The sequence below is a fragment of the Paramisgurnus dabryanus genome, chromosome 18 (genome assembly GCF_030506205.2).
Source record: "Paramisgurnus dabryanus chromosome 18, PD_genome_1.1, whole genome shotgun sequence".
In the NCBI taxonomy this organism is placed as follows: Eukaryota; Metazoa; Chordata; class Actinopteri; order Cypriniformes; family Cobitidae; genus Paramisgurnus; species Paramisgurnus dabryanus.
Window position 1 is genome coordinate 29360163 of NC_133354.1, and position 16654 is coordinate 29376816.

The 16654-nt window shown below is 39.9% G+C and overlaps 1 protein-coding gene across 2 annotated transcripts; it reads right to left on the bottom strand.

The window, feature by feature from the left end:
* Window positions 1-8234: 8234 nt before the first annotated feature.
* On the bottom strand, window positions 8235-14116 carry LOC135776983 (uncharacterized). Of its 2 annotated transcripts, none has more exons than XM_073812570.1 (5): window positions 13086-14116; window positions 12947-13000; window positions 12745-12795; window positions 9076-9123; window positions 8235-8828 (listed from the first exon to the last, which is right to left on the bottom strand). In XM_073812570.1, exons 1-5 carry the CDS (start codon window positions 13480-13482, stop codon window positions 8437-8439), a joined length of 942 nt encoding a protein of 313 aa, XP_073668671.1. In that variant the 5' UTR covers window positions 13483-14116; the 3' UTR covers window positions 8235-8436. The 2 variants fall into 2 exon arrangements, with proteins under 2 accessions (XP_073668671.1, XP_073668670.1); XM_073812569.1 differs by having other exon boundaries at window positions 8244-8828; window positions 12947-13003; window positions 13086-14107.
* Between the last annotated feature and the right edge of the window lie 2538 nt (window positions 14117-16654).

Consider the following 16654-nt stretch of genomic DNA (forward strand, 5'->3'; position numbering starts at 1 on the left):
TTGCTGTTCTTCAAACCTTTTCAGGTATTTTCATGATAATAAAGAATATGTATAAAGATTATGTTTGACGAGTGTTGCTTTTTCAAATGCATGTTTTAAACGACTCAAACCAACAGTGATTGCAGATTGATAAGGACTTACTGATCAAAAGCCGTAGTACGTGAAGTAGATGTGCATAATATCTGGGTGTGATAGCTACAGCGTCACACAGGAAATTTTTAAATAACTCGTTTTATTTTCGGACCAGGAATACTCTTAAATCTAAAAAGAAAACAAAACTAAACGAATGGTTTACAAGTTCAATATGCATTTGTAATGTAGCAAATGCTCACGTTTAATCAATCACATAGAAATTAATGCACTTGTAATATGAAGTGGACGCGGGTCCGGATCAAGTTCTCGTCGGGTCCGGATCCGGACCGGAGTCCGGACTTTGAGAACCCCTGCCCTAAAGAATCTATCGGAGATGTAAGATTTGAACCATAGGAGAGGAGTACCTGTGATCCCTAACAATGAATGGTTGACTGTGTCAAAGGCTGATGTCAAGTCTAGCAGAATCAGGACCGATGATTCAAAATGGATGGCTGTAATGCTTCTGTGATAGTAGTTCTGTTTCGGGGTTGTGGTTGCATTTGATGCCTGACTGCTTGTCGTCTTGTAGGTTAGCCCACAGTTGGTATATTTACCCTTGCAATCCTGCAATCTGAAACGTTATTTCTATATCACCATCTCTCTTTAAAACATAGAGCTGCAGGTTACTTTATGTACTAGGGTTGAATTCAGATGACATCAAACTGAAACTTTCTATGAAATTGTACACAACAATCCTTATCATAAGGTAAAAAGCTTTGAACACTAGTATTTAATGCACTTGCTAAATAACTGATTGTTTTGTTTTACATGACCATACTTCTACCAGTGTGTAACGTTTAAAAATAAACAATCAGTCCTACCTTTAACAATTACACACACATAAGTATAAGGCCTTGGAAAACCAACTAAGCCATCATATGGATGACTTAGATGGCCTGGGGCATCCACAAATTGCAAGAAATATTAGGAAAAAGCAATTGTGCCAAATAAAAGTAACATCAGCCCAGTGGACCAGACAGAGCTGCAGATCTTTATGACAGAGCTTTGTGCTTCTGACCTCACATGATAGTTTGGGTCCAAAAGATAGCGGGTGATATTTTGAGAGCAGTCATCTTCACATTCTCTTTTTGTAAAATTGAAAATAGAGTAGTTTTCACACCTTTGGGTGCACATGACCCTTAAATGTCTTTGACACTGTATCCCCACTGCTTTGCATTGAAAACCATGATTTTATATTAAACGGTCTCTCAGCATTAGTTTTTAACTGTACACAAGTGAATTCCCATGGTTTCATGTTCTCTGTAGCCAGTTAATTCAGGGTACTTGGCTTTTCTTATGTCTCCTTTTAACCAACTATCCATAATCCTAAACGATCCATAAACAATGGTAATAAACTGCATTCAGTTTTCAATTTGTCAACCCTTAAGCAAAACATGTGCAGATCAGTGACTTTGAAAAATTTCTTTAGAAAGCGCTTTATAACTATCTGTTTCTGTTTGTTGTCTATGCTGTTGCTAGACTGCATAGCTATTAATAAATAAAAACAGGCGACAAAGATATCAATAATCCACCGTCACTTCAGCATTCCACTGATGCATTTGCATGTGTTCAGTATCTTTATTGTTTGACACAGATCAACAGATTATGTTGACAGCTTAATCCTGCTGTGCTGCAGAACAGATTCAGACACATTCTAATCCTAAATCCTAATTCAGGAACTTCAAAAATTACTGCTGGTATGCATGTGCATTATGCCTGTTTTCCCCAAGAGCTGTGGCTACTCTAAATTATACTGACCTTAAAACATAACTATCCAATGTGTACTGTTCACATACAGTCCATTACACACAACAGCAAACATTTCACACTTATGAATATAGGTGCAATAGTGTTATAACAAGATATTTCCACTTGCACTTCATCACTTTATGTCACCATACTGATGTGCACTATTGGTTACATTGGCCCATCATTACCTTATGCTGCTTATACCTCCATAGGAACATAGGAACCAGAGCAAAAGCCCCTTGTCGAGTCCATGCAAAAGCCCCTTGTCGAGTCCATCCTCAAGTCAGAGCAGGCCACAAGGTTTTCCATAAAGCTGGAGGTATTTGTGGAGCCCCTCACAGAGCTTCTGTCTACTGGTTTGCCTAACCAAGAGCCAGGTGAGGAGCACTGGCTTTCTTGCGGAGTCTATTCCCACCCTTGAACTCGTTCCCCAGTTACCTGTAATGGGTATGTTGGATGACCCGATCCTGCCCACCCCTGCTCCTGGATTCTAGTGTGACCTCGCAGGTTCCAACCAGCTTTGATTCTCCTGTGCCCTCACTGGCTCCTCCAATCCCCTTGGTCCGTCTGGCCTAGTCCTTTCACAAAACTACTGTATTGCCCGGCTGTATTGGAAGACATTATACTACGAACTGCTTTTATTTTATGAGGAACAGGTGACAGAATTTTGTTCAGAAACCGAAAATCTTCTTGATTTTACTTTGCTTTCAGTGTACGGAACACTCAAACATGAAAAATTATTGCAAGAATTGATGCAGAAATCGACTTTCAGTGTATTACAATGTATGTGTGTTTTCTGGGTTCAAATCCACATCCATTTGCACTGTTAATGCAATGCTTTACCATTGTGCTATACACGAACACAGATCAGTTGTATGGGAACACATGGAATGCTGCAGTGTTGAAAAATACTTTTTACAAATATGCACACAGGTCATCTCTCAAAATACATAAAATAGATTATTTCGACCAGATTTGAGTTAACAATCGTCCAGAATATAGTGTATGTGAACATAAACATTCAAGGATACATCTCATAAAGCTGGATGAGAAAATGCCCAGATTATGCAGAACTTTAGTCAGGTTTGCTATTTTAAACCACCCTAATATGTTAAGTACAGTTAAGGGGAAACATTAAACATGCCTTATTTAAACACCTTCTTACTACAGTGAAAAAAAGGGTGACACAAATGATGAATATGCTTTTGCCTTTAGTTTGATAAGAACTGCAAAGATTATGTAGTCTACAGCACAAAAATAAATCTGATGTCGCCGCTTGCGGTTTAAGAAGGTCTCTTATTCATTTTCATCTCTATGGTAATAATCGCTGCCTCATTTCAGTGTGTAACGCATTCAATTTGATTACCTGTGCTAAGCACCTTTTCAGCAAGAGAAAGAGGCCTCAGCTGCTTGGACCAGAAATATTGAGCTCACCTGTCATAGCCGGGCCAAAAGCACATCAATCCTAGCAGAACTCATTGGCTTTGCTCATCCGGAACCCAAAACAGTGAAACGTTGAAGTAATTGCATCAGCCAGGCGATTCAGGCTTTCATTATCTGTACTAGTCATCCTACGCTGAGCATGAAATGATGTGTAGATCCCACACCAGGGCTGCTGAGTTTCTTCCATAAGATCTGAGGGTGTGATGTGTGTGTGTATGGTTGTGTGCGCCACTTCTGTGAATTCAGGACAGGACATCTGCTTCGTACAAAAACTGTATAACCCCTCTCTAAATTATAGCTGTATCTCTCAGTCAGTGCAATAAGGTGCATGCTTAAGTAACCAGTCCAAGTCTCACTAGGGTTTGGTCCAGCATGGGAGTCAGTTGGTCTAGCAAGGAAGTTAAAGACCATGGCATCTAGGTTTACAGACTGTATAAATGAATATCAGATGACGTCAATCGCGTACTTCACTCACTTCTCAAACTCGTCTGCCGCCATCTTGAGATCCTGATAAGGCAAGATCAATACAACAGTCTATGGGCCCTATTTTAACGATCTGAAACGCAAGTGCGAAGCGCAACGCGCAAGTGAGTTTGTGGGCGGATCTTGGGCGCTGTTGCTATTTTCCCGGCATGAGAAATAACTCATGCGCCGGGCGCAAATCAATAAGGGGTTGGTCTGAAGTAGGTTCATTATTCATAGGTGTGGTTTGGGCGTAACGTCAAATAAACCAATCAGAACGCTATCCAACATTCCCTTTAAACGCAAGGGCGCAAGTTCCATGGCGGGTTGCTATTATTATAACGGATTTACCAGGCACACGCCAGGAGCGGTTCACAGCCGAGGAGACCGACGTTCTTGTAAATCCCAAGTTTGCCAGCATAAATCGGGCACGCCGTGTAACGGGAGGTGGATCTGCCTACACATGACCTGACGCCAGCAGAGGACATCGCTGCATCCACCCTCACCCCTGAAAGGGTTTGGGGGCTTTGAAATCGGACCCAAGAAACGCAAGCAAGGTCCAACCCCAAAGTACTCTTACAAATCAAGTTCATATACATTAAGGTTTCTTATGAAAACATTTTAACTATTATTTACATAAAATAAACGTAATACAGCCACACAACAAAGTTATGAAAATATTTTTCTCGTTATTTGCATGAGAATAAATAAAAACTATCACCACAATGCTCACCACTATGATTCCCCTTATCTCGTGTATTAATATTTTTATGTGTAGCAATTTATGATTTGCAAAAATAACTGTTGCATCTGTGTAGATTAGATGCAAAGTGTATGCGCGTTGTGCACGCTATACATTATGGTCAAGCATGCGCCCTTAAAATAGCATAATGAACCACGCGCAACGCGCCACTGACTTTAGACTAGTTTTTTTTGGTTAGTAGCGCAATTGTTTTTTGAAACTGCAAAATAGCATAAGAGATGGTTTGCGCCGCAACACGCCTCCTTTTTGCGCTGAACCGCCCAGGGAGCGCAAGTTCATTCCCTAGTTTGCTGACGTGCATCTGTGGAGGGAAAAACCCCGCTGTGCGCCGGCGCAAAATACGAATGATACATGCGTCACTGACAAAGTCAATTGCGCTGGGTGCAAGATAGAGCCCTATGTGTTTCTGTACTTTGTTGTACATCAAATATTCAATTATCAATCATAAACTTTGCTTTATATGTAAGCTAAAACACTCAAGATTCATGTTCTGAGCTTGCCATCAATACACTTGAGTGAAAAGGGTTAAATGCAATGCAGACAGACCGCATATTAATATAAATGTCGGTACTATCTTGCCATATGGTTTGATCATTTCTGACATATCCAAAAAACTTCAGCGTACATTGCAACATAAGGGTCAACTCTTCAAAATGCATTCCACATTTTAATTCAAATCAACAAAAAATAGGGAAAAATCCTGCAAGATCCACCTTTGTTTACATGCGCGCTTATGATCATGTTTCTCGATCACTGAAAATGCATCTCTTTTTGCATCGTTAAACTGCCCGATAAATATTCCGCATTATTTTTCTGTTTTGTCCAATCAGATAGGGTTTGAGAGCTTAAAATGTCCTTGAAGCGCACATTGGGTAAGCGAGGTGTCATTTTGCGCAAATTCGCTTTTGACTAGATGAAGCCAAAATGAAGCCAGCCTTTGCCCACACAGCAAAGTTTTGATTGATGGGGGTTGTAACCAATCATGAAACGATTACAAGGGTTCAACTTACGTCAGTAAAATGTACTTCTGCGCAAATCTGCTCTTACACATGCAGAGACATGCGTGCACAGCCTGCGCACCCGAAGGTTTTGCAGGCTAGCCTCTCACAGAGCTGCTGAAACACCTCTCTAGAGGCTAGAAATAATCTCCACTGTGGATCATCGACTGCAGGTTACTTTTTTGTGTTGAGTGTGAAGGTGATAAGGAGCACGATCGAGATGCAAAAAAAAAATGAAATTGCGTCGTAGAGTTGCGCCAGACTGTAGAGCTGCGCTCGGATAAAGCAAGTTTGTATTGTTATTTTTATTATATATTTACATTTTTTTTCATATTAGCTGTTTTTGATTATAAAAAGAACAGTGGTGATGACTAAGACATGAGACACATGGGCTCATTTTGCTATGACATTGTATGTAAATGCATCATATTTATGGCTATATGAATCTAATGCATAGAATATACAGACTAAAACCAAGATATGTGGTGAAAAATATGCTGTAAATCGTAACAAGCTAGCTATAGACAGTACTCGAGATGGCGGCAGGCAAATGGAATGACATATGAGGTCACATTACTGACAATCATGTATAGCTCTCACACACTAGGGGCCCTATTTTAACTGTCTAAGCGCAATAGTCTACAGGGCATGCCGTGTGCACTAAGAGCATGCCGAATACACTTTTGCTAGTTTAACGATGGGAAAAATTATTTGTGCGCCTGCCCCATGGTCTAAAATGGTTGTTGCTTATAATGAGTAATTGGGTGTGTTGGGCATAATGTGCAATAAACCAACGAGAGTCTTCCCCATCCCCTTTAAAGCCAGTTGTGCTCATGGATTCCTTATTTGCATGGTGTTTTTTTGTAAGTGGGAAAACTGTAAGCAGAGGAAGAAGACCACCAGTTTAAAGTGGACCTATTTCATTGCTAAAAACAGAGATATTTTGTGTATTTGGTATAGTATAATGCGTTCGCTTGGTTTATAGTTAAAAAACACATTATATTTCCACATCCTGTACTATTTGGCCCCGTACACACTGCAAACTTTCGGGAGTGACAACCGCATTTAAATGCGGGAGTGAATCCCCTAAATGAACGTTCCATGTGTGTACGGAACAAGACTCACTCCCGAAACGGCAACAATGTAACCATAGCAACGTACTGTAGTTATCAAAAACAATGGAAGCCCGCCGTATAGCGAGTTTTGTTTTAGCTGCAGATTACAGAAACAACAGACAGAAAAGTCGTGATAACATCCGCCAAATAATATTAAACCGTTATCGACAGAGGCGTCGTTATTTTTTTCTGCTATTTAAGTTATTTTTACTAAACAACCTGCTCTCACTCGACCGTACTGTTTGGGTTGCTCCTAGACCCATAGGCTGGTGGGAGCAGCTAAGGTGGAGGGAGACAGACTGGATTCAAAACTTAAGAATGAGTCAAAACACATACCTCCAGCTCTGTCATTTGCTTGCTCCTCACCTAATGAAGAAAGACACTCATCTAAGAAAGGCTGTCAGTGTCCAGAAGAGAGTGGCTGTTGCGTTGTGGCGGTTAGGTACACAGGTAGAATACCGAACCATAGCTCATCTTTTTGGTTTAGGAAGATCAACGGTGCATGCAATCACACGGGAGTTCTGCAAAGCTGTCTGCCAACATTTACAACCCATTTTTGTGTCCTTCCCAAATGCCAATGAATCCGAGCAAATAATAGATTCTTTTCTCCATCAGTGGGGATTTCCACAAGTAGTTGGCTGTCTGGATGGTACACACATACAAATAGATCGCCCTGATGGCCCCAATGCAACGGCCTACTATAACCGAAAAGGGTTTTACTCCATCGTCATGCAGGCAGTAGTTGACCACAAAGGAATTTTCAGGGACGTGTGCATAGGCTGGCCAGGTAGTGTGCATGATGCCCGAGTGTTTGCAAACTCCGGATTGTACAGAAAGGCACAGAGGGGCACTCTGTTTCCACCCATCCCTTCAAAACGCATCGAAGGCGTCGACATCCCGTTATTAATATTAGCTGATCCAGCATATCCCCTACTCAGTTGGATACAGAAGCCATATTCAGACAATGGTCACTTAACAGATGCTCAGAGGCACTTTAATTTTAAATTAAGCCAAAGCAGGATGGCAGTAGAGATGGCTTTTGGAAGACTTAAAAGAAGGTGGAGAAGCCTTGCACACAGATGCGAGCACACCATCAAGGCAATCTGTCGCGTGGTGTTAACTTGTGCTGTTTTGCACAATTTCTGTGAACGAGCGGGCGAAACCGTACCTGTGGATGACAACATCACAGAAACGCATCAACAGGACGTCGACGAAGTTGACCCAGAGGCTAGAGAGGAAGCACAGGCTATCCGACTTGCACTGACACAACATCTCGCGGTAAAATTAACAAACTATCCCGATCAGAATTTGTTTCCAGACCCTCATATGTCCCGCCCACTTTTTCAATTGGTTGAGTCTAAAGTTAAAACATGGTGACCAATAATATGTATTACGTTTTAAAAGCACATTAACCCTAGAATTATTTTAAACTTAAATGCATAATAATAGCCAAATAACCATGCTACTTTGTAACTGTGCCAATACAACCCTGTTATATTCCAGCTGCAATAAGCAAAAAAATTCAACACTGCTTCATAACATCTTTATTTGATTTCCATGTGATGACAATATTAATGTTTAGGCATTAGGCACTTACAGTACATTTTGTATTATGTTTATGTATTGACTTAACATAACAATTCAATATGAACAATTATTCATAAATTATCCAGAAGAAAAATAGAAAAAGAAATAAATTACCCAGAAGAGAAATAGAAAGCCATTTTCCTAGAGTAATTTCCTGAACAGGTTAGAGATATACTATTATAAAGTTTTACTCTTCTTCTAATTGGCAATAAAATGAGTCTGGTGTGTTGATATGTGGAGCTGAAGTTGTGGCTTCATAACTAGAGTAAGCTGGTTGATGTTGGTTGGTTGGCATATATTGAAGGCGTGATGTGTGTGAGTGGATGTGCGGTGGTTGTGCATTCAAATACATGTTTTGTGATGTGTGATGGTAGCTATGTTGTGTTTGTGCCTGCAGGGAGTTCGTTAGGGCCCTCATAAGAGACATCCTGCACTCCCTTTCCTGTCGTTCCTCTTCATCTCTAAGTTGTTCCCTCCTCATCAATTCTTCGAACTCTTTTGAGGAAGCACTCATGAACCTTTGGCCCCATTCATCCATCAAGGACCGCATTTGGTCCAATTTTCTTTTCTTGGTTCGACCTAAGCAAAATCACAATCATATTTAGAGATTTACTTTAACTTATATTTGTTTAACTGTTTTAAGTTTAAATGTGTAAAGATGATACACTGTGATTTGACAAATTTCAATGGAAACCTGTTACAAATACCTGTTAATTTAATTTTTAAGTGTTTTAAATTCAAAGAGCAAAGCCTGAGAGCTGTTATATAACATATCAATTGTTTATGTGAATATTTAAAGACTATGTAAAAACAAAAATGGATTTACCAGCATGTCTAGCAGTTGGGTTACGGCTTCCTTGAGCCACAGTCTCTCCTACAATGTAAAATAAAATGTAAATTAAAGAAATACATTTGACCAGTTACTACCTCATAGAGCAGTGGTTCTCAACTCCAGTCCTCGGGACCCACTGCTCTGCATATTGTGCATGTCTCCCTTATTTAACAAACCTGATTCAGATCATCAGCTCGTTAGGATAGATTCCATGAACTGAACTGAGTGTGTCAGATATGAGAGACATCCAAAATGTGCAGAGCAGTGGGTCCCGAGGACTGGAGTTGAGAACCACTGTCATAGAGCAGTGTTCTTTACATGCAACCCTGGAGAGCTGGTGCCCTGCAGAGTTTAGCTCCAACCTTAATCAAACACACCTGAGCAAGCTAATCAATCCATGTGTCTCAATCAGCTCCCTTGGGCTGCGTCCGAAAACTCTATATTGCTGCCTTCTGAGGCAGCTTTCCAAGGCAGCAAGGCATCAAGGCATGTCCGAATTCAATGTTTGGTTTACTTCCTGTCTCCTGAGATACCTATGCGTGGACGTACTTTAAGAATGTGATTGGTCGAGTCCGGTCGAGTTTGAAAAAATAAAATGGCGGCCAAGGACGCGACTGGACCACCAATTTAGTGTAAATAAAGGTAGATTTTCACTTTTTACACCTTTTGATTGCATTTCTAGCGAGAAATTAGTATTGTAGTTTTCAAATATGTGATTAGTTATCACAAAGGCGCTCTCTGTTTAAATTTCAAACACGCTGCCTTTGAAGTGTGTCCGAAAGTCTTTCTCTGAGCTACCTTAATGCCTTCGAAGTCATTTCCTCATGAGGCAGCGAGGCAACGAGTCACTGCCTTGAGTTTTCGGACGCAGCATTGTTCAGTAGTCAGGGCACTGATCAGGGAGTCGGCCATTTTAAGGGCTGTCTCAATAGCAAATTCCGTATATTAAATATAAACACAAATCGCTACACAGTAAGGGACCACAATCTACTCAATATTTAAAATAATAATATTTATTTTAAATTGTAAAATAAATGTATACATCTAAAATTATAATTATATTCCTCCAATTTAATGCACGGATGTGTAAGAGAATAATGACAGCGTTTTTTACAATGTACTGTTTAAAATTAAGTCGGAGATATGTTGGTTTTGCCGGATGTTGATGAGAAACAGCTGTGAGTTATCACAACGTGTTTAAGCAGCCACGTGACAAAAAAAAAGGGAACAGTGTCCCAATGTCAAGTGAGCTAGGGTCCTTACCAGTGCCCGAACCTGTGTACACGATATACTGATTCACGACCTCGGGAGCTAGGGAACGAATTGAGACACAGGGAATGTCTTCATGATCACTAGAAAATCACAGGTAGGTGTGTTTGATTAAGGTTGGAGCTAAACTCTGCAGGGCACCGGCTCTCCAGGGTTGGATGTGAAGAACACGGTCATAGAGGAACATCCATCTAAGACACTTATTCTGAAACAAAAGTTACTAGTCACATACATACACAAATGACACACTAGACTAAATATGATCTCACTTCTTGCAAGTTTAAAATGTGTTGCATTTGGCAGAGACTATTATTCAAACCGACTTATAATGCATTCAAGTTTCTTTCTATCATTTTCCTCAAAACCGTTTGAGCACTATTAAGCATCTGCCATTGTTAAAGTGACCGAAGCATTGCTTGACGTTGTGATGAGCACCTTGTTTATATTTTTATATTTTTGGGGTCGACAGCTTATAAAAACGTATTTCTGTTTTTTTGTTTTGTTTGTTTGTTAGCTGTACACCCTGTCACACAGCAGTTTTTAGGCATTATTCTGTTTTTGTTATAAGCCATAAATGACAAGGAGGCGGCCTCTCGCAATACAAAGTCAATGGAGATGGACAGATTGTTTCCCTCTTGGTGGGTGTGGTTTTCAAATTAGAGTGAATATGCAAAACTAAGGGGTAAGGGGAAGGGGTAAGACAGAGAAATGGGATTGGGCCTAAATGCGCTCTATTGCGATTTACTACTAATCTAGGAGCCAGCTGTACTGACGAGATGCGCACCACAAACGCATGCGATTTATTATGCAGCCCTAATTATTAACACTGAAGGCCCATCGTAAGGTTAAGTTTTTGGCTTTTATTTTGAGCAATTTCGGACGCAATGACACACAGCCTTCTCACCCTGTCACCATCATATTGCTTAGTCAAATCATCGCTTATGCCACTCAGACGTTCACCTTACCATTCTGGTGGATCAGAAGGTTTTTACAAAAGTAGATAAAGTGTTAGTAACACATCGACATTTTTGGGATTTTAGCTTATTCACCGTTAGGCAAGTCCATAGATACTTTTATCTTTTGTGCGTGCAGTAACACTGCCTGATGCACCCACTGCTAGCCTAGCTTAGAACAAAGTCTGGAAATGAATAGCTCCAGCTAGCATACTGCTCCCAATAAGTGACCAAATAACATGAACATTTTCCTATTTATGTGTTGTGATTTGTATAGTCACACCGTGTACAAATAACAAAGTCCTAAGAGACACAGCCATCTTTTACCAGTATATATACACGGGAAACTATTTTCTCAGAAGGCGAAGAACTGCTACTTGCAACTGTGACCGAACTCTCTGCTCCTCACCAGGGGCTTCTCGGGTGCTGCGAGCAAATAACTCCGCCAAAGTAGCAGTGCTTCGCCTTCTGAGAATATAGTTCCCAGTATGTATACTGTTAAAAGATGGCTATGTCTCATAGGACTTTGTTATTTGTACACAGTGTGACTATACAAATTACAACACATAAATAGGAAAATGTTTGCGTTATGTTGTCACTTATTGGGAGCAGTGTGCTAGCTGGAGCCATTCACTTCCAGTCTTTGTGCTAAGCTTATCTAGCTGTGTGTGCGTCAGACAGAGTTACGGCACACACAGAGATGATAAAGGTATGTATGAACTTATCTAACTCTGGGGGATACAGTGAATACGCTAAAATCCCAAAATGTCTGCGTGTTCCTTTAAATAACTGTTGCGCAAATGGCATCTTGCCTTTTGAACTGTGCAGTTTGCGCTCACACTTTGCGTTCCGCATCCGAGCCCACCTCTCCAACTGGGCTAGGCGCGATTAACCAAACAATGCCCAGGTACAGACGGACCGATCACACCTGTCAAACAAACCAGGCTTTGAGGATCACACACGCTCCGGCACGCTTTGGGAAGTGTGAGTGCACAAGTCATTCAACTTCATCTGCCTCTGTAAAAACCTTCTGATGCACACAGCACGATTATGTGAACATCTGAGCAATAGATTATTTAAGCAATATTATAGACATGGCGAAAGAGCTGTGTTTCATCCTGTCTCAAACGACTCAAAATAGAAGCCCCAAACTTAACATGATGGGCTCCAGTGTTGGGAGAGTGCTTTACATAGTGTTTTCTTCAAAACAGTGGATTCCTAATGATAAAAGCGTGCTCGGGAATGAATCAATAAAAGTACAGTATGAGTGCAAGTGGGGCAGTAAACTGTGTGTGCCCAAAAAATTAACTTATATTATACTTAACCCAAGTACGCTTATGTCATTAAAAGATGCTATTGTTTTGAAGGAAACTGGAGGATATGTATGAATATGCGTGTGTATTTTCACTAATATGCAAGTTTATTAGACAATTAAGGTTACCTGTTTGTAATGCACCTGAATTACTGGCGCTGCAGCTACTCTCTTCTCCTCCTAGTGTAACACACACACACACACACACACACACACACACACACACACACACACACACACACACAATGACACTCCACATCATAGTAAAAGGATACACTATATCGTACAGTTATGAAGCATAAAATACCGATTTAAAAAGACTGCATCTTACCTGAGGTCGCTGCAGAGACTGAACATCCGGGCGAGCACACTTCCACAGTCGACTCTTCTACAGCAAAGTAGTGAGAGTGACGTTACTAATAATAAAGTTGCCGATTTTGTTATTAGCAAACCAATTAACGGGAACTTACCGTTAGGATTTTCCATATCGCTCTCGGGCGACGAAACGTCTTCGCCGGTAACGTCAATCTCTGATGATGAATCGAAAACAAATGCTGGGTGGCAGCTAGGGTTATCCCGCAAAACCCGATCCATATCTTCAAAAAACTTAAACGTTCTCCTCTCCCGCCCAGAACGATTATTGTGGTCTATAATTTTTTTATAATCAGTCTTCAACGCCTTCAGTTTTATTCTACACTGTTTTGCAGTTCTTGAAACACCATTTTCTGACATTTTTTTTGCTATTTCTTCAAAAACCATTTTATTTCGTTTGGTACTGTCCATTTTTCTTTGAATATTTTTGTCTGCCCATATTGCAATTAACAATTTTGTTTCTTGGTCGCTCCACAACAAACCTCTCTCCGCCATCCTGCAATCTGTCTGAGGTAAAATCTAGCAGGCGCCCTACACGGCTATTGGCGGAAGTCCCGTGACGTCATCGTCAACAACCAGTAGTTGAGTTCGGTTGTGTACACACAGCGTGGAATATCTGTAAATGCGGTAGTCACTCCTGCATTTTGCGGGAGTTAATTCGGTTGTGGAATGCGGTTGTGAGTCCCGTAAATTACTGAACTGTGTGTGTACAGAACAGGATTAAGCATTAAAAGGTGAAGTGACAACCGAATTAATATGTAGTGTGTACGGGATCTTTGTAGCTCCAGATTTGGGGATGTAAAAATGTGAATAGGATAACTGGTGCCCTTTAAGATTGATGTTAAAAATTGTGTTGTTTTATATATTGAAATGGTTATTTGGGTTATTAAAGCTTTGGTTTCCCTTAAAAATTTAAATTAATGTAGGAAGGTTTTTATAAGAATCATTTACAAATGTACCAAAAAAATCAGCTTACCAGGCTAAAGGTGAAGCAGCTTTAAAAATCTGTCCTCATTTATGTCACAATAGTGATCTTTATACATTTTAATCCTTTAATTTTAATATTCAAAAATGTTTGTGTGCTGCTGCACGTCCATGTGTGTGTATTAAGCAAAATGGATGTGAGTTGTTGTCCTGTTTATAAGTGCATATTACTAACGCGCTTATAAAATAATAAAAAAATTGTGCCATTGACTTCAGACTTTAGACCAGGTTTTAGTTGGTCGATGGCGTTTAGTTGCCTCAAATTAGCAACACACCAACAATGCACCTTATTACACTTCGTTTTCAGACCAGAACACCCATAGGCACACAAATGGCACACAAATTTAAATAATGTGGCACTGAACGTGATAATCACAACTGCACTTAAACTAGCAAACAGGATTGCTCTGATTGGGACGTAAACCAACCAAGGCCTTTTGCTTCTGTTGCTGTAACTTATAAATCTGCTACCTAGTTTTGTTTTATTATTCATATTTAAACACACTGCCTATTGCAATACAATCTATTCATATTCTAGCAATGTTCTCCCACTTGTTTTGCTATTATAACGGCACGTATTTCCATCATTGGTAGAAGCAGCAGAAGGATGGTAATTGACAAGAAATCACAGTTTTACCCAATCTTGCTGTTAACATTTCTGCAGTCATTTCTACATTTAAGGACATTTCTACCTTTACAAACACCTTTCTACATTAACATAGTGTACTGTATGAATTTCACACACTAGCCATCCTTTTTTTAGGATGTTTCAAAACGGTTGGGTTTATAATGAAAGTGTAATAAATAGGTGAAATGATTATGTCTTTGTCTCATGCTGGCACAGAAAATCTTAGAAAATATATTTTGGTTCTTGTCAGCTCATAAACTGGCTAAATGAGTAGCAGGCTTTCTCTGTTTTTCCTTAACTGTACACAACACAAATTTAAACTTGTTGTGCTATAAACATTAACAAATATGTTCGATACCTTTATTTTATAGCACATTTTAAAAAGCATTCATGCTGACCAAAGTGCTGTACAATAAAACACAACAACAGTTCAAAACCAGGACATCGTGATCTATTAAAAGGCAGTGAAAAGAAACGATTTAAAAGCAGATAATGAAGGTGACAAACTGACACTGATTATTCCATAAAATAAGTCCGGCAACCCAAAAGGCTCTCCATCTGCAATGCTTTAACCTCGAGCAGGGCATTGGGGAGATACAGATTGCCAGATCTAAGATGTCTAGGTGGATTATAAGGATGTGGTGAGTCTGACAGGTGACTGGGAGCTTATGTAACGATTCAAGTGGGCCAAACTCGTAGATATAATTATTCTGAAGCCAGGGGGACAAAATCCCTAACAGTCTACTGGCCACATGCCTATAATTTCCTTTATTCAAAGACAAAAAGAAATATTTAGATATGGATCTGAGGACCTTTATCATGTCTAGACAATAACTTTAAGGCTAAGAACTCTTGTGGTTCTCATTAGGAATCATAATAAGCCTAACATAGAATCCAGGCAAGAACAGACAGGCACCTGCAGTCGGAGGGGAGTGAAATAAGTGCAATCTCATAGTGGATCAGCCACCGGTGAGATCAAAGCCCGATATCACATGATCCATGCTTGTGCTTTGTGATTACTAAATTAGATGTGATATTACTGATGCTGTTAAATTACAGTAAACATCATTAACACGACACAAAATTTTTTAGTTATTTATTCTGTCCCACCCCCAAATATTGTTCATCCATTTATAAATGTATTCAGTACATCTATAAATGTACAGGTATTCAGATTTTTTTTTAAAAATTGACAACAATTATCTTTTCCATTCAGATAATTTTTTTATTGAACATTATACATCATTGCTTTTTTCACCTGTAATACTTTTGAAACAGCAGGTCCTTGCAAGGCCACCCCTATTAAAAAGTTCCTGACTCTGCTACTGGACTGCAGTGCACCCTTTGCACATAAACATTTGTTTACTGTATGCAATATAATGCACACAGTATTTCAGACATGCATCTACTGAATGTATCTCACACTTTTTCCTACAATTCATGCAGGCAGATTTGATCAGTACGTTTATTCTTTTGGAATTAAATGATCTAGTATTGCTAAAGCATCACACTTTGTACTACATAAGCAAAGATTTAAAGGCTCATGCATGTTAGTCACTTGCTCCCCTCAATTTCCCCTTACTGTTTAGACATTTAAAAATAAATGTAGAAATGACAAAACGGAATACATATATACATAAACTCACCTGAAGGATTATTAGGAACACCTGTTCAAATTAACATTAATGCAATGGTCTAATGGTGTGGGGGATGTTTTCTTGGCACACTTTAGGCCCCTTAGTGCCAATTGGGCATCGTTTAAATGCCATGGCCTACCTGAGCATTGTTTCTGACCATGTCCATCCCTTTATGACCACCATGTCCCCATCCTCTAATGGCTACTTCCAGCAGGATAATGCACCATGTCACAAAGCTCAAATCATTTCAAATTGGTTTCTTGAACATGACAATGAGTTCACTCTACTAAAATGGCCCCCACAGTCACCAGATCTCAACCCAATAGAGCATCTTTGGGATGTGGTGGAACGGGAGCTTCGTGCCCTGGATGTGCATCCCACAAATCTCAATCAACTGCAAGACGCTATCCTATCAATA